A 19124-nucleotide genomic window follows, 5' to 3' on the forward strand; every position below is an offset into this window, starting at 1 on the left:
TATTTATAAAGAGAGGAGTAATGTGCAGAAAAGCAGTGGTGTGAGTGTGTCTGCCTGTATATATATATATATATATATATATATATATATATATATATATATATATATATACACACAATATCTCACAAAAATGAGTACACCCCTCACATTTTTGTAAATATTTTATTATATCTTTTCATGTTACAACACTGAAGAAATTACACTTTGCTACAATGTAAAGTAGTGAGTGAGCTTGTATAACAGTGTAAATTTGCTGTCCCTTCAAAATAACTCAACACACAGCCATTAATGTCTAAACCGCTGGCAACAAAAGTGAGTACACCCCCAAGTGAAAAAGTCCAAATTGGGCTCAATTAGCTATTTTCCCTCCTTGATTTTATGTGATTTGTTAGTTTTTCAAGATCTCAAGTGTGAATGGGGAGCAGGTGTGTTAAATTTGGTGTTATCGCTCTGACGCTCTCATACTGGTCACTGAAAGTTCAACATGGCACCTCATGGCAAAAAACTTTCTCAGGACCTGAAAAAAAGAATTGTTGCTCTACATAAAGATGGCCTAGGCTATAAAAAGATTGCCAAGACCCTGAAACTGAGCTGCAGCACGGTAGCCAAGACCATACAGTGGTTTAACAGGACAGGTTCCACTCAGAACAGACTTTGCCATGGTCAATCAAAGAGGTTGAGTGCATGTGCTCAGCTTCATATCCAAAGGTTGTCTTTGGGAAATAGATGTATGAATGGTGCCAGCATTGCTGCAGAGGTTGAAGAGGTGGGGGGGTAAGCCTGTCAGTGCTCAGACCATACATCGCACACTGCATCAAATAGGTCTGCATGGCTGTCATTCCAGAAGGAGGCCTCTTCTAAAGATATATTATAGGAGAGGTGTCACACTAATCCTAAAAGTAAGCAGACCAGTCCATCAATATGAGAGTCCATGTGAGGGTTTGAGTTCACACCAGCCGACCAGAAGTGCAGGGAGAGAAAAACAAAATCTGCCAACAGATAGAGTGACTAAATACTCTTACCATCAACCCAGACCCAAAAGGGTCATGCAGCTCCAACAAGACAGGTGTACCGGAATGCAGATAAAATCCACTTTTCCCCTACAACTTCTTGGTATGGTGATCGATGTTACTCCTTGGTAGCCTCGCCACTCAAAAAACAGAGATGCCCCTCATAGTGTAGAAAGTCTTAATTATTTATTAAATAAATAAAAAAGCAGCTTACATTCATGTAGCCAAGTTTCAGCATTCTGATACAGTGAGTTTAGACACTCGTTGGTCTCCTCACCAACAAGATGGCCACCGCGCCCTTCGTCTGCACATGCGTCAGCCGTCAGCCAATCTCAACGCGTTTCGTCATACAGTGACATCGTCAGGGGTGTGGCTAGATGGAGAAGCAGCACCAATATATATCCGAGGGAGGCGGAGCAATCTAGCAGTACCCGGAAGCGGACGCTTACCACAAGCGCTCCAGCCGCCGCAAGCTATCCATATACATATGAGGAGTAGCCACTAAGAGATGCCTTAATACTAAAACACATTTAGCAAACATATATGCCAAATTGTAATCAATGTATATGTACAATAGGCCCCATAGAGCACTCATTTAGAGATAGAAGTCAATCCATATATAACATATCTCAGCACAGACCGGGAAGGGACTCCATCTAGTGGCGGGAAACCGATAAAAAAAATAAAACCATCCATAAGACAGCTGATAATTTACATATATGGATATAAAACAAAATTAAAAATGATAAAAGCTGGACATATCCTAAAATCACCACATTAATGAATTAATGGGTCAAAAAATGGAGGTTAAAAATATTCCACCCCATTCAATTATCTTATATAAAAAACTCCTATATTGCAGCTGGATTTCAATAAAAGTTCTACCCCTAGTACCAAGGGCAATAGCAAGTTGGAGGGGAACATGGAATTTAGGAGTTACTAATAAAGGCGTTTATTTCCCATTCAATGTTGAGTCCAAATAGGGCATAGGATTTGATTTTATGTATCCAGCTTGTCTCCAATCTAGACACACCTCTAGTCATGTTACTCCCTCTCCAGATACCTGTAAACAGGTCAATCCCAAGGAACAACGTGCCATTTGGATTCCTATTATGACATAAGTCATAGTGGCTGGAAACACTATGCTTAGGAAATCCTTTAATTATATTGGCCACGTGTTCGTTCACTCGGATATGAAGCATTCGAACTGTGCTGCCAACATATTCAAGGCCACACGGACACCTAATCATATACACAACATGTTTAGTACAGCAAGAAATAAATGGTCAGATGTTATGGGTTTGATGAGTTGAGTTTGATTGAAACAAATCTACTCTCCTATTGCCTGCAGTGTTCAGTTTGCCTAGGTACATTTCCGACGACATCCTCGTCCCACCCGGCCATAAATAAATTGTCCATACTGGGCGCAAATTTCACGCCCATAGCTACCCGGCGGTTTTGCCGATAGAAGGTATCATTGAACCAAAAGTAGTTATGGCTCATCGCAAAGTCCAGCAGAGACAATAGGAACTCTGTATGAAAACTCAACAGTGTGTCTTGCTCCAAATAATGGGCAACCGCTTCCCTTCCATGTTGGTGGGAAATTATAGTATACAGTGACAAAACGTCAGCAGTTACCAGGACATACGTAGCGTTCCAAGCTAAGTTTGCAAGTTCATGATGACCTGCGTGAAGTCCCTTAGAAATGAGGGCGTTTTAACCACCAAAGGCTGCAGAAAGCTATTAATGTACTGGGTGTACTGGGTCCTTGTGCACCTTCGGTAAATAGTAGATGACCGGAATCCTCGGTGCCGAAGGCACCAAATAGGCTTTATCTTTTTTGGTTAGTAACTTACTTTGGAAACCGCTGTCTACTAGTGATAGTAGTTCTTTTTTGTAGATTTTGGTAGGGTTTCCAGCCAAAGGGACATATGTGTCCCAATCAGACAACAGCCTATTCATTTCTGCGTTGTAGGCGGAGGTATCTAAAATGACGATACCTCCATCTTTATCCGCCAGCCTCACTATGATATCTTTCCTCTCCTTCAACAGTTTTAACCCTTTATTAAAAGCTGGAATTTTTCTTGGTTTCTTGACTTGCACTGAATCAAGGTCCTTCGCCACCAAGTCTCGGAACACAGATAGGGAAGGTGCCAATGGCCCTGGAGGGTTAAAAGTTGAGGAGTTTGAAAAGGTAGTATTCCTTATACCCATAGAATAATCAGGTCTAGGGCTAGCCGGATTGGCCATTAAGTATCTTTTGATGTTCAATTTCAATTTGCAAACATATTTTTGTATTGAACATCTTTGGAGGCGCAAATTTTAGGCCATGATTGAGGACATACTTCTCCTCATTGGTGATGCTGGCAGAACTTAGATTGAACAATCCGTGATCCTTCAAAGCCGCCTTCTTTTTGTTTTTGACCCTCCTCCCCCCTCGGGTCTCTCTTTTAGGTCTTTTAGCCTCTTTACCTTTGAGGTACCCCGGGGAAAACCCTGATTCCTACCATCATCATAATGGTCTGGATATGATACTGATCTATTTGTATATTCCAACTCCTGATGATACTGCAGGAATGGTCGATAGTAGTTGTTAGATTGAGCATAATAAGGCCGCTCGTCCCTACGAGCCACTCCTCTATCCTGTTCTGATGGGTGAGAGGTTATAAACCTATCCGGCTCTTCAATTTCATTCAGTGGTGTAAATCTGTTATAAACAGACACATTACCCCCTTGTTGGTGGGAGTATGTGGGGCGTCCTTTCCCTCTATCCCTTCCCCTTTCCCTACCTCGCCCTCGTTGCGTCCACTGGGCTGATCGTTGTCCAGGAGAGGCATGATAACTCTCTCTAAAACTCTCTCTAAAGATGATCACAAGAAAGCCCGCAAACAGTTTGCTGAAGACAAGCGGACTAAGGACATGTATTACTGGAACCATGTCCTGTGGTCTGATGAGACCAAGGTAAATTATTTGGTTCAGATGGTGTCAAGCGTGTGTGGGAGCAACAAGGTGAGAAGTGCGTCTTGCCTACAGTCAAGCATGGTGGTGGGAGTGTCGTGAACTGGGGAGCTAAAGTTCATTGAGGGAACCATGAATGCCAACATGTACTGTGACATACTGAAGCAGATAATGATCTCCTCCCTTCGGAGATTGGGCTGCAGGCCATTATTCCAACATGATAACGACCGCAAACACACCTCCAAGAGATCACTGCCTTGCTAAAGAAGCTGAGGGTAAAGGTGATGGACTGGCCAAGCATGTCTCCAGACCTAAACCCTATAGAGCATCTGTGGGGCTTTCTCAAGCAGAAGGTGGAGGAGCGCAAGGTCTCTAACATCCACCAGCTTTGTGATGTTGTCATGGAGGAGTGGAAGAGGACTCCAGGGGCAACCTGTGAATCTCTGGTGAGCTCCATGCCCAAGAGGGTTAGGCAGTGCTGGAAAATAATAGTGGCCCACAAAATATTGACACTTTGGGCCCAATTTGGACATTTTCACTTAGGGGTGTACTCACTTTTGTTGCCAGGGGTTTAGACATTAATGGCTGTGTGTTGCGTTATTTTGAGGGGACAGCAAATTTACACTGTTATACAAGCTGTACACTCACTACTTTACATTGTAGCAAAGTGTAATTTCTTCAGTGTTGTCACATGAAAAGATATAATAAAATATTTACAAAAATGTGAGGGGTGTTGTCACGAACCGGCAGGACTGGTAGTGGATCCTCTGGACCAGAGAGACAATGGCGCGGGTTGTACTAGAGGACCGGTTCTAAGCAGTTACTGGTCTTCACCAGAGCCCGCCGCAAGGCGGGATGGATTTGCTGCGGCGGTAACTACCAGGTCGTGTCCCCTAGTAACAACTCGATCTCTCTGGCAGCTGATATGGCGTGGTACACAGGGAGTAGGCAAGAGCGTAGTCGGACGTAGCAGAGGTCAGGGCAGGCGGCAGAGGTTCAAAGGCGAGATGTCGGTAGCAAGGATTCGGCAACAGGCAAAGCAAACAAACACAGAAGGGAATGCTTTCACAGAGGCACAAGGCACAAAGATCTGGCAGGAAGCTGTGTGAGGAGAAGGTATTAATGAGCAGTGCACAGGTGAAGCCTAATAAGTCAGCACTGCCTTTCACAAACCTTAACCCTTAATAACCAGTCTGGGCCAGGTACCAATCACCTGTGCACTGGTCCTTTAGATCTAAGAGTCCCGGTGCGCTGTGAGCGCTTCGAGGCCAGCAGGGGGCCCGGAGCGCTGAGCGTAACAGTACCCCCCCCCCCCTTTGGTCTCCCCCTCTTTTTGGAACCCAAGAACTTGCGGATGAGGCTGCGGTCCAGGATGTTCTCCTCCGGCTCCCAAGATCTCTCCTCAGGGCCGCAGCCCTCCCAATCGACCAAAAAAAATCTTTTCCCCCGGATGACTTTGGTCGCTAGGACTTCTTTGACCGAAAAAATATCAGAGGTACCAGCGACAGGGGTGGGAGAAAGAAGTTTAGGAGAGAAGCGGTTAAAGATAGCAGGTTTGAGAAGGGAGACATGGAAAGAGTTATGGATTCGGAGAGAGGGTGGAAGATGGAGCTGGTAGGACACCTGGTTAATGCGGCTCTTGATTTTAAAGGGACCCAAGTAACGAGGGCCCAACTTGTAACTTGGGACCTTAAATCTGATGAATTTCGAGGAGAGCCACACTTTGTCACCGGGACTGAATTCCGGAGGAGCTCTGCGACTTTTATCGGCCTGGAACTTCATACGGGCCGAGGCCTTGAGGAGGGCTGAGTGGGTCTCTCGCCAAATAGAAGAGAAGTCCTGAAGGAGGTCCTCTACAGCTGGTACAGAAGAGGGAGCAGAGGTCCGAGGCAGAGGTGGCAGAGGATGACGACCATAAAAAATGGGGATTTATTGGAGGCAGAAGATTGCTTGAAATTGTAAGAAAACTCTGCCCAAGGGAGTAAATCCGACCAATCATCTTGCCGGGAGGACACAAAATGGCGTAGATAATCTCCCAGAATCTGGTTCACCCGTTCCACTTGGCCATTGGACTGAGGGTGATACGAGGAAGAAAAGTCCAACTTGACTCCGAGCTGACTACAGAGAGCCCTCCAAAATCTGGAAACAAACTGCACCCCACGGTCCAAGACGATGTGTCTGGGAAGGCCGTGGAGGCGGAAGATGTGTAGAAAAAACTGTTTGGCCAACTGAGGCGCGGACGGGAGACCAGACAGGGACACAAAGTGAGCCATCTTAGAAAATCGGTCCACCACGACCCAGATGACCGTCTTACCATGGGAGGAGGGAAGATCAGTGATAAAGTCCATGGCGATGTGCGACCAAGGGGTTTTAGGAACAGGAAGAGGCAGAAGAAGACCCGCAGGTTTCTGACGAGGAGTTTTGTCACGAGCGCAGATCACACAGGATTGGACGAATTCTGTGACGTCTCTCTCCAGAGTGGGCCACCAATATCTTTGGGAAATTAATTGAAGAGATTTTTTAATTCCAGGATGACCGGCAAAAAGGGAAGCGTGGCCCCACTTGAGAATCTGTAACCGCTGACGAGGAGGAACGTAGGTCTTGCCGGGAGGAAGAAGACGCAGGTCCACAGGAGCAACCGAGATGAGACATTCTGGAGGGATAATGTGTTGAGGAGTGGGTATGTCACCCACCACATCTGAAGAGCGAGAAAGGGCATCCGCCCTGATGTTCTTAGCAGCTGGGCAGAAATGGATCTGGAAATTGAAGCGGGCGAAGAAGATGGACCAACGGGCTTGGCGGGGATTTAGTCTTTGAGCTGACTGGAGGTAGGCTAGGTTCTTGTGGTCCGTAAAGATGATCACAGGGTGAGGAGCACCCTCGAGAAGATGTCTCCATTCCTCCAAGGCTAATTTAATTGCCAGCAGTTCTCTGTCCCCAATAGAGTAATTCTTCTCGGCGGAGGAAAAGGTTTTAGAGAAGAAGCCACAAGTTATGGTCTTGCCTCTGGAGGACTTCTGAGTTAGTACAGCTCCGGCTCCCACTGAGGATGCATCCACTTCCAGATAGAATGGCTTGGAAGAATCTGGCCGGGACAGAACAGGTGCAGAAGCAAAGGCGGCTTTCAGGGACTGGAAGGCCTCTTCAGCGTGAGGAGGCCAGGTTTTGGGATTTGCACCTTTTCTAGTCAAGGCCACGATGGGGGCCACCAGGGTGGAATAATGAGGAATACATTGTCTGTAGTAGTTGGCGAAACCCAGGAACCTCTGTATGGCTCGGAGGCCAGAGGGGCGTGGCCAGTCCAGAACCGCTGAGAGCTTGGCAGGATCCATTTGAAGTCCTTGGGCAGAGATGATATATCCCAGGAAGGGCAAGGAGGAACGCTCAAACAGACACTTCTCAATCTTGGCATAGAGGCGATTACTCCTGAGACGGGTGAGAACTTGTTGGACATGGACTCGGTGTTGCTCCAAATTAGAGGAAAAAATAAGGATGTCATCCAGGTATACTACTACACAAGTGTAAAGAAGGTCCCGGAAGATGTCGTTCACGAACTCCTGGAAGACTGCAGGGGCATTACAGAGCCCAAAGGGCATCACTAAGTATTCAAAATGACCGTCCCTGGTGTTAAAAGCAGTCTTCCACTCGTCTCCCTTTCGAATGCGGATCAGGTTGTAGGCCCCGCGGAGATCCAGCTTGGTGAAAATCTTGGCTCCTCGGAGACGGTCAAACAACTCAGAGATTAGAGGCAGTGGGTAACGGTTTTTAATGGTAATTTTATTGAGTCCTCTATAGTCAATGCAGGGGCGGAGCGAACCATCCTTTTTAGACACAAAGAAAAAAACGGCTCCAGCAGGGGAAGAAGACTTCCTAATAAACCCTCTCTGTAAGTTCTCACGTACATAGTCTGACAGGGCCTGAGTCTCTGGAGGTGAGAGAGGATAAATTCTGCCTCGAGGTGGAGTAGAGCCAGGTAATAGGTCAATAGGACAATCATAAGGCCTGTGAGGAGGAAGAGTCTCAGCTTGCTTTTTACAGAAGACATCCGCAAAACAGTGGTAAGTCTTGGGGAGACCTGGTGGCGGAGGAATTAGTGGGTCCCGTTTGATAGGAGCAGGCTTGAGACACCGGTCAGAGCAGGAGGAACCCCAACGCAAAATCTCACCGGTGGACCAATTCAGGACAGGACAATGGCGTTGCAACCACGGTAGACCCAGCAGGAGTTCGGAAGAGCAAAAGGGAAGAACAAAAAATTCCAGAGTCTCTGTGTGAAACACCCCAATGTCCATCCGCAGAGGCTGGGTGTGGTATTGTACCGTAGCAGAGAGTCTCTCCCCGTTGACCGTAGAAATGAGGATCGGCTTGGGAAGACGAATTATAGGAATTCGGTACTTGTCGACCAAGGAGGCGTGAATGAAGTTGCCGGCTGAGCCGGAGTCCAAGAAGGCTGCAGCAGAAAAAAAAGACTTGGACGACAGGAACAACTGCACGGGTATGATGAGACGTGGAGAGGAAGAATCCACACCTAGTAATGCCTCTCCCACATTCACTAGGTGCGAGCGTTTCCCGAACGTTGGGGACGAAGAGGACAGTCCTTAAGGAAGTGCTCGGTACTAGCGCAGTATAAACACAGGTTCTCGTCTCTACGACGGCTTCGTTCTTGCGGGGTCAGGCGAGACCGGTCCACCTGCATGGCCTCCACAATGGAAGACCCAGAGACAGGTTGAGGTGGACGCTGGAACACAGGGGCCAGACGAGGGTAGCGTTTAGGACGAGCTCTTTCCTTTTCAAGATGGAGTTCCTCTTGTCTCTCGGAGAAACGTTTATCGATCCTGGTGGCCAGCAAGATGAGGTTACTCAGTGTAGTAGGCAGGTCACGTGCAGCAAGGACGTCCTTAATGTCACTATTGAGTCCCTTCTTAAAAGTGGCACAAAGAGCTTCATTGTTCCAGTTCAGCTCGGAGGCAAGGGTACGGAACTGGATGGCATAATCACCCACGGTAGAAGTTCCTTGGGACAAGTTTAGCAAGGCAGTCTCTGCGGAGGTAACTCGGGCAGGTTCCTCGAATACGTTACGAAACTCCTGACAAAAATTCTGGACAGATGCGGTGACTGGATCAGCGCGGTCCCAAAATGGTGTAGCCCAGGCCAGGGCCCTCCCGGAAAGCAGACTGAGGATGAAGGCTACCTTGGCTCGCTCAGACGGAAACTGGTCAGACAGTAGCTCGAGGTGAAGAGAGCACTGAGACAGGAACCCTCGGCATAATTTAGGATCTCCGTCGTACTTGTCCGGCAGAGACAAGCGGATTCTGGACCTGGTGGCAACTGCTTGTGTGGGAGGTGCAGCAGATGCTGACGGAGGAGCTTGCTGTTGTTGAGTTGGCAGGAACTGCTGAAACATAGCGGTCAGCTGAGCCAACTGTTGACCTTGCTGGGCCACAACGGTGGTGAGGTCCGCTAGGCTTGGCAACGGAACATCAGCGGGATCCATGGCCGGATCTTACTGTCACGAACCGGCAGGACTGGTAGTGGATCCTCTGGACCAGAGAGACGATGGCGCGGGTTGTACTAGAGGACCGGTTCTAAGCAGTTACTGGTCTTCACCAGAGCCCGCCACAAGGCGGGATGGATTTGCTGCGGCGGTAACTACCAGGTCGTGTCCCCTAGTAACAACTCGATCTCTCTGGCAGCTGATATGGCGTGGTACACAGGGAGTAGGCAAGAGCGTAGTCGGACGTAGCAGAGGTCGGGGCAGGCGGCAGAGGTTCAAAGGCGAGATGTCGGTAGCAAGGATTCGGCAACAGGCAAAGCAAACAAACACAGAAGGGAACGCTTTCACAGAGGCACAAGGCACAAAGATCCGGCAGGAAGCTGTGTGAGGAGAAGGTATTAATGAGCAGTGCACAGGTGAAGCCTAATAAGTCAGCACTGCCTTTCACAAACCTTAACCCTTAATAACCAGTCTGGGCCAGGTACCAATCACCTGTGCACTGGTCCTTTAGATCTAAGAGTCCCGGTGCGCTGTGAGCGCTTCGAGGCCAGCAGGGGGCCCAGAGCGCTGAGCGTAACAGGTGTACTCTCTTTTGTGAGATACGGTGTATATATTTATATATATATATATATTTACGTGTGTCTGTGTGCCTTTGTGTGTCTGTGGAAATCCAGGAAGTGAACAGTCAGCAGCTTCAGTTGCGCACAGTTGAAATGGCTACAGCCAGACAGGGAAATATCTGCAGCATGTTTGGCAAGTACAGAATCACAGTATATATACAGTATATAAAATAATATGCAAAGTGGTTGGAGGGAAGCTTCAGAATGGCAAATTAAGTGAACAGACACCAGCTCCTCTTTAAGTGCTAAAAACAGCATATAAATGTAAGACTGGTGGGGAACACAAACAAATATCAAAATAAGGGGGCTCGCCCCTGCGACAGGTATGCTGCCGGCGCTGTGTCCGTTGACCCACTGGGTCGTGGACGCTCTGTCTGATATCAGTACTGGATACTATGGTGAGCCGTATACCTGGCCCCCCCCCTCCCTGCCGCCCGGCTTGGGTGGTAGGTCGAGCGGTGGGACTGTCCTCTGCTGGGGCGATTACCCGGAGAGCAGTCTGTTGGAGGCCTTTTTTTTTGGCCCCCCTCTCTCTGGGCGAGCCCCGCAGGAGGCCCCCAATGGGGTGCTGTTCCTATTCTTGATTTTTTTCTCCTTCTCGCACGCCTGGCAGACTGAGTGCTCCTTTTTTGTGTTCACCACTGACGCCTGGTGGCATGCCTCTCGCCCCTGGGCTATGGTTCACCAGCCCTTGTTGTTTAATGGAGTCTACGGAGCCATTGCACCTTTAGGTGCTTGGGATTGCTGTTCACCACATGCAACACTTATCACTTTGCCTATTGGTTAATTCGCTGTTTTTGCTATGCGTTTTCTTCTTGTACTGACTGTTTTTGTCATAAGTTGAAAATAAAGATTGTTTAAAAAAAAAAAAAATAAGGGGGCTCGCTTTGATCACAGAGGGAATTGGATTACAAGGCACAGCATAGAAAGCTATATATGCACATGGGCTAACAAATAAATGCTGGAGACAATATTTCTGTGAAAAATTTAAGAGAAAATACAAATGTTAGAGAAAATCTGTTATTTTAAAGCGGATAAAACTTTTATAAAAAACATGGACATATAAAAATATTATAATGATAAAGACAGAAATAACCCATTTTTACAAAGAGGATCAAAGAAAGTACTGGCTAGCAAGAAATGACAAAAAGTATTACAACATGATAGAAAGCTAATTTGCTGCCAAATAACAGTGGAACTAGGAAACAAAAAAAATATATATTCAAAAAATAAACAGGATACTAATTGTAAAAAAAGAAAACGTACAAATATAATGAAAAATGCTCGTCCTCTTTCTCTTATCCTTATTCATGGGTAAAAGCGGTGTGGGGTGAACTGTTTTATGTTTAAATGCCTGTTCACATTTGTGCGATTGCGGAGATTGCATGTAATTCGGAGCGCACTGCTCCTAAATTACATGCGATCTCATGTGCGGTGCGAATTTCAGCCATACACTTTGTATGGCTGAATTCGCACCGCATCCGCAATAAACTCGCCCATGAGGCTTTTTTTCATCCGCAGCAGAATCAGATCGCATAGTGGTTCCCACTAGTGCGATCCGATTCTGTGCGAACTTGCAGATCGCACTTCAATATGCGATTGCAACTGGGGGTGTCGCTAAAATTTAATTGAAACCCCCTGTGAATCGCATATGGCAGTGTGAACTGCCAGAGGTGCGGATGCGATGCGGGATCAGGCTGCATATTCGCAGCGTTACTGTATCGCACAAATGTGAATCGGCACTAACAGTTCTCTGGTGTACTTGGACATACAAACGAAAACAAAATAATAATTATAAATAAAAAATTATAAATAACATTATTCAAAGCCTTAAGTCCCGGTTCACACATATGCGATGTCAGACATTGCATGTGATTCGCAGCGCACTGCTCTGCAAATCACATGTGATGTCTGTACGTTGCATATTCAGCCATACAGATTGAATGACTGAATTTGCATTGCATTTGGACCAGTCGCACTGGACCCTTTTTTTGGTCTGCACCAGAATCGGATTGCATGGGTGTTCACACCTATGCGATCCAATTAATGTCCGAAATGACAGTTCGCACTGCGATATGTGAACTGATCTGGGGGTGTGGTTAACTTTGTATTGACACCCCCAGCGGTTTGCATATGGCAGTGTGAACTGCCTGAGAGTTAAGTGCGATGCGGGAACGCGCAGTGGATCCGCAGGGTTCCCACATCGCATATGTGTGAACCGGTACTCATACCTATACAATCCCTGGTTTTGAAAATGTATTCCATCACAGTTCTTCAATTCAAAAGAACAGTCAAATCAGCTCTCCTTTCCAGCATCTGAGTAGCTCAAACTTCTGAATGCAGAGTGTTTACTGAATCTGCCTACCAGCCCACCTGTTCTATTTATATACACTGCCCATTCCAGGCTGTATCTTATTATCATGGAGCCCAAATTATAGTCTTCTCTGTTATATGTAAATAGTAACTCCACTTTCTTGGAAAAACATAGAAAAAAAAATGAATAAAATAATTAAAAAAGCATAAAAAATCTGCTACACAAGCCATATTGTAATTGAATGTTTATGTTTATGCATTTTCCTGCTTCTGTGATTGGATCGCTGTTTTTTTCAGAAGTATGTACAAAGATATAAATCAGAGTTTAGACATCTTCTTTAGTTTTCATTTTTGGTGAGAAAATCCCATGGGGTAGTCATGTCTAAAGGAATTGGGATCCTGCCTCTCTCCTCATTAGAACCCTGCAAGTGCATCAGCTAATTGATAATTAAAAAGTCACTACCATTCAGATTCACTTAGCACATAGACATTGACATACGAACATCTCTTTCTTCAGAGTAACAAAAGATAGTGCTCTGCCATAAAGTTTCTTAATATCTTTGCAAAGTACAAGGATCACCCAGAACGGATTTTGTTTTTCTCAACAAAAGTGGGGTTACTCTTTAAATATAATGGCATTTTTCAGTGGCTTCTGTTTAATATCTAAGTAAGCTTCAGTTTAACATTGAAATACTTCTTACTGCAGTCCCTCAAAAAATGACAGATAAAAGCAGATATTCTGTTTACCTACCATCCAGCAGTAAATTCCACATGTGCATCAAAAAATCCAGTGATTTGTCCTGTTGCAACTTTCCAGCCCTCTATCCGAGCTCGGATCAAGCCTTCTCTTTTATGATTACGAACAACTTTAACCAGCCCAGGATATCGCTTGTGAACATATTCTTCTAAGGGTCCTTTCAGCTCCTCTGAAAAAAAAAAAAAAAATATCAGAACAAATTAGTTTTCTAATTTTTCATCTCAGCGTGCTTAGTTTTTTGGCCATGCTAGGAGTACAGCCTGCCTGTCCTCAATCATCAGACTTGTACTGACACACCCTCCCTGCACAAAAATTCACTGGGAAGACCAGTGTCCTGCTGTTTCTTCCCTCCTAGCTTTCTAAGCTCCTTATGCAGCTGAGAACAGAGGTTATGTGATCACTAAAAAAGAAGAAAAAAGTGTATAAATATATCTCTATGTCAGACATGAAATATGCCATTTGTGTCTAGGACTATAGCCTCCATCTGGCAAACTTTCTGCTTTCTTACTTTAATTCAAGTCAAACCTAGATGATTTTCCTTCCAGCATGAGTACACAAAAAGTCACTTCACCCCTACCATATATTTTAAGTTTTACATCATTTGAAAATCCAGTATAAAATATACACATAAAAAATGGCTATCAACATAATTCTGAAAATGCAATGGAAGTGTCATTTCTTCCCAAAATAAAATGTAATATATTGTAATGTTCTAGTGCTTCTTTTATGCATTCTACTTTTTTCTGCAATTCCAATTTCTGTATTCATGTTAGCAAGCAAAATACTTGGACTTACTTCTTTAATCAGCACTATGTCTGACTATTTACATTCTCAACCTCACCATGCACAGAGATTTTCCAGTTCATGGGACAACAATTAAGCACCAGCAGACTAAGAGTGATTGATATTGAGGGCCAGGAAATATGGCAGTTAACCCTTTACACGCACAAGTAGTAACCGTTACCTTCAGTTTTAACACAGAAACAAGAGCACATTTCTACTAGAACAAAAATTTACTGACTCTAGGTCTACAAATAAAGGTTTAGTCTGGTGGTTCTGAAACACCAAAATCAACCATATAACCGAATCCATTTCTTATTTATTGTACACTATACAAAAGCCTGATTCAAATGTTAAAAATCAAGACTAGGCTGTTTCCCCCTTTCCTGCCCAGGCAATGTTTCAGATTCCAGCACTGTCACTCTTTCTTTTTCTTTTGATGACATTTACATCACAAATGTTCTTTTTTTTTTTTTTTTTTTTGCTAAATGAATAAAAAAAACTGTTAAAAATGTTGTAAGGATAAAAAAAAAAAAACAACAGTTTTTCTTAGTTTCTGTTATAGTATAGCGGTTTAGACATTAATAGCTGTGTGTTGAGTTATTTTGGGGGGACAGCAAATTGACACTGTTATACAAGCTGCACACTCACTACTTTACATTGTAGCACAGTGTCATTTCTTCAGTAAAGCCAAATCTAAGATAAGTCCTGCGAGCAACCTTCCTAACTTAGAACATAAATTTATGTAGTGATGCAAAAACTTCACTTCTCAGAAAGTGCACTGTGCCAAAATCATATATAATTAGTGTTGCGCAAAAATAAAAATCTATAACAATGTGGATGTAGTGTGAATGTAATTTTGTCAGCCCTAATAATAAACTGTTATAGTATGTATATTGAAATCACACAATCCAGTGTTAAAACTTAAATATTAAAGTGCATACCATAATAATGTGATAAATCAATAAGTAATAAGATCAGTTAAAAAATCTGGAAAGTACTGAGTGCTAAATCAATAATCAATATATCAATCTCCAATAAATTAGTATACTAAAAAAACTGTGCTTACTAGTTACTTCCATGCAATGTGAAAATCAATGATAAATTGGTGCAAACAATTATAAAAATGCTAAAAACAGTCCATAAAGCATTTAAAACTGATAAATTATAAAGAAGTCCGTGATATTAAATAGTGCCGAGTGATTGTGAACTGTCCTTTATATGTGCTCGGGCCACCTTAATTGTGGCAGTGTTCCCAGCCAAAGTGTGTGACCAATTGTCACAGATCCTTGCCAAACCGTGCACCCCCTTGTGATTGGGTGCTCACCTCAAAATAAGATCAAATAAGACCCAAATGTAGAATATGGCTCCTCCAGGTGGTCAGCTTGTGTTACATTCAATCAGACCCTGTTTGTTCAATGGGATCACCTTCCAATATATGCAGCTGATTCTCCAAGTAGATAATAAGCTTACCATGCAAGAAAATAGCTCAAAATAGTGCTTATATCCTTCACAACTTTTATTGCAGATAAAAAATAAGCTGTTTCACTCACATGTTATAGTGCATATATGCACCTATAGATCGCCATACATTATATGCACAATGACATCCGGATACCGTCCTGGTGTATTGGGAGCCGCCTCGGCTGTGTATTCCTAGTTGGTCTGTTTGACAGTCTCACCGGTGATCGGCGCATCGCTCCATCCGTCCTTGCCCCTCCCCTACACGTGACGACACAAGGGACCACGTGTCTTCCTCAGGGGGATTTGCACCAATTTATCATTGATTTTCACATTGCATGGAAGTAACTAGTAAGCACAGTTTTTTAGTATACTAATTTATTGGAGATTGATATATTGATTATTGATTTAGCACTCAGCACTTTCCAGATTTTTAACTGATCTTATCACTAATTGATTTATCACATTATTATGGTATGCACTTTAATATTTAAGTTTTAACACTGGATTGTGTGATTTCAATATACATACTATAACAGTTTATTATTAGGGCTGACAAAATTACATTCACACTACATCCACATTGTTATAGATTTTTATTTTTGCGCAACACTGATAATATATGATTTTGTCATTTCTTCAGTGTTGTCACATGAAAAGATATAATAAAATATTTACAAAAATGTGAGGGGTGTACTCACTTTTGTGAGATACTGTATATATATATATATATATATATATATATATACACTATATTACCAAATGTATTAATGTATTGGGATGCCTGCCTTTACACGCACATGAACTTTAATGGCATCTCAGTCTTAGTCCATAGGGTTCAATATTGAGTTGGCCCTCTCTTTACAGCTATAACAGTTTCAACTCTTCTGGGAGGGCTGTCTACAAGGTTTAGGAGGATTTCTTTAGGAATATTTAATCAGTCTTCCAGAAGCACATTTTAGGGGGCTAGCCCCTTAGTTTCAGCATTCCAAGACATTATGGACAATTTCATGCTCCCAACTTTGTGGGAACAGTTTGGGGATGGCCCCTTCCTGTTCCAGTGCACAAACAAGGTCCATAAAGACATTGATGAGTGAGTCTGGAGTTGAGGAACTTGACTGGCCTACACAGAGTCCTGACCCTAACCCGATTGAAACACCTTTGGGATGAATTAGAGAGGAGACTGCGAGTCAGGCCTTCTCGTCCAAATCAGTGGCAGATCTCACAAATGCGCTTCTGGAAGAATGGTCAAACATTCCCATAGACACACTCCTAAACCTTGTGGACAGCCTTCTTAGAAGAGTTGAAGCTGTTATAGCAGTAAAGTGTGGACCAACTCAATATTAAACCCTACAGACCAAGACTGGGTTGCCACGCAAGTTCATGTGTGTGTAAAGGCAGGCGCCCCAATACTTTTATGTAATACAGTGTGTAATATATATATCATTTCTTGAGATACCCTCAAAATGATGCCTTTTTGGAAAGTAGATAGTCCACAGTATTTAGAAAGAGGCATAGTGAGTTTTTTGAAGTTGTGATTTTTTTGTTACAACTTTTTTGGAAAATTAAGAAATAAAATCATTTTTATTTTCACGAAGTTGACATTTATACAAGTTATTTCTCACACAGAGCATACATACAATTACACTCCAAAATAAATTAAACATCTAACTTCCTAACTACCTTAACATTTTGGAGGCCCTGGAGCTCCAGGACAGTGGTCTTGTAAAATCTATATTTTTGCTTTTCCAGAAAGATGGGACAGTACAAGCATTCACGACATAAGAATTCAGGATATCATCTATTACGCAATAATTATAAATGCTTGTAATCTAATTGAAATGGGTTTCATTATCAGCAGATTTACAAAATAATGCTTAAAGCACACCTTAAATTGCAGGACCAGTCATGGGGAATGTAAGGTAGAGGGAAAAGTTAAGGGAAGGGAAGGGAAGGGAGAGGGAGCCATCAAAAGTGTAGGAAAAAGGGTGATAGAAAGAAATATAGGAAAATACACAATGAAGGGGAGTGGGGGGAGCAAAATAGCCCCTCCAGCTCCCAAGAAAAACCATCAACAGAATCAGGGACCACTGTTCATCTCAGGCTAAAATTGGTGATAATCTTGATGCTAATGAAAAGTTTGCTGCTCTTAGGAAAATCTTGGTGTCTTGAAGACCAAAATCTGTGATTAAAGATTCCCATAGCAATTTCCTTTAGCAACTGGGGGTAAGACAGCACAGGTGTCCTTCAAAATCCCTAAGGAACTCTGTATGTTGGAGCCGGATATGCCATATACATCTGTGATTCCACTCTGGTGGGGCAGGGTGGACTTAGACCTTATAAGAGGAGTGTGTTGTTGTAGTCCACAAACACTGAAAGTATTCAGGTAAATAGTGGGTTAATACAGCCTGCTGAATAATGCAAATGTGTATTTAATGTGATTCTAACAGTTTGAATTTTTTAAAATAACAAACATGTTATACTTACCTGCCCTGTGCATTTGTTTCGCACAGAGTAGCCCCTATCCTTTTCTTTTTGGGTCCCTTGCTGGCAGTCCTGGCCCCTCCCCCTTGCTAAGTGCCCCAAGTAGCAAGCCTCTTGCTATGGGGGCACTCGTGCAGGTTTGCTCCCGAGTCGCGCTCCTGTGAATGAAGCTCCCTGATGATGTCAGATTGATGAAACATGCAGAGGTGGAACTTCCAGTACGTCACTTCTGGGCCCAAACATCCTGTTGTTGGAATGTACGCCTGCTCCAGGGCTTCAGCAGAGCAGCGGTGTTCTTACTACATACACAGGCAGGTTGTCTCTGTGCAAAAAGCAGGCCCTTTTAAACCTGAGCATTTTTTACTACTGGTTTGTTATCATTGAGGAATAAGCATACTACACTATATATTATTATTATTTCTTGGTGAAGGAGACATTATTGGATATAGACAACATACCCTTGTATGGGCTAAGGAAAACTTTGAAGCAGTATCGCTTGATCACTTAAAGGGGCCAAAATGATCAGTGGAGAAGATACCATTTGCCACATATGGGGTAAAGTAGCACTGTATAGTGAAGGTACAAAGTTCTATCTGGAGCTGTGTTACACATAGATCCCCTCACGTACTGTCCTGTTGGCAACAGATTCAAAGTTACATAGTTTATATGGTTGAAAAAAACACAGGTTCATTTGGTTCAACCTATGTGACCTACAGGTAAGGAGTTCCACATGTTTACTGCTCTAACAGTGAAGAACCCTTTCCACAATCTAAGGATAAAACTCCTTTATTCTAACCTTAAATTGTGCCTGCATGTCCTCTTCAAGGACATAGGAGTAAACAGTTTATTACAGTTACTGAAGTCAGCTTTTATATACAGTGCCTTGCAAAAGTATTCGGCCCCCTTGAACTTTGCGACCTTTTGCCACATTTCAGGCTTCAAACATAAAGATATAAAACTGTAATTTTTTGTGAAGAATCAACAACAAGTGGGACACAATCATGAAGTGGAAGGAAATTTATTGGATACTTCAAAATTTTTTAACAAATAAAAAACTGAAAAATTGGGCGTGCAAAATTATTCAGCCCCCTTAAGTTAATACTTTGTAGCGCCACCTTTTGCTGTGATTACAGCTGTAAGTCGCTTGGGGTATGTCTCTATCAGTTTTGCACATCGAGAGATTGAAATTTTTGCCCATTCCTCCTTGCAAAACAGCTCGAGCTCAGTGAGGTTGGATGGAGAGGGTTTGT

The 19124-nt window shown here is 43.5% G+C and overlaps 1 protein-coding gene across 1 annotated transcript in view; it reads right to left on the bottom strand.

Moving 5' to 3' along the window:
- The window catches only part of GALNT17 (polypeptide N-acetylgalactosaminyltransferase 17), a 630956-nt gene that overhangs the window by 266766 nt on the left and 345066 nt on the right, over positions 1 to 19124 (bottom strand). Inside the window, exon 4 of the mRNA XM_082246998.1 lies at positions 13144 to 13318. Within this exon, the coding sequence (XP_082103124.1) occupies positions 13144 to 13318 (175 nt within the window). The remainder of the gene's footprint in view (positions 1 to 13143; positions 13319 to 19124) is intronic.

Source organism: Pelophylax lessonae, assembly GCF_965119305.1.
Source record: "Pelophylax lessonae genome assembly, chromosome: 2".
In the NCBI taxonomy this organism is placed as follows: domain Eukaryota; kingdom Metazoa; phylum Chordata; class Amphibia; order Anura; family Ranidae; genus Pelophylax; species Pelophylax lessonae.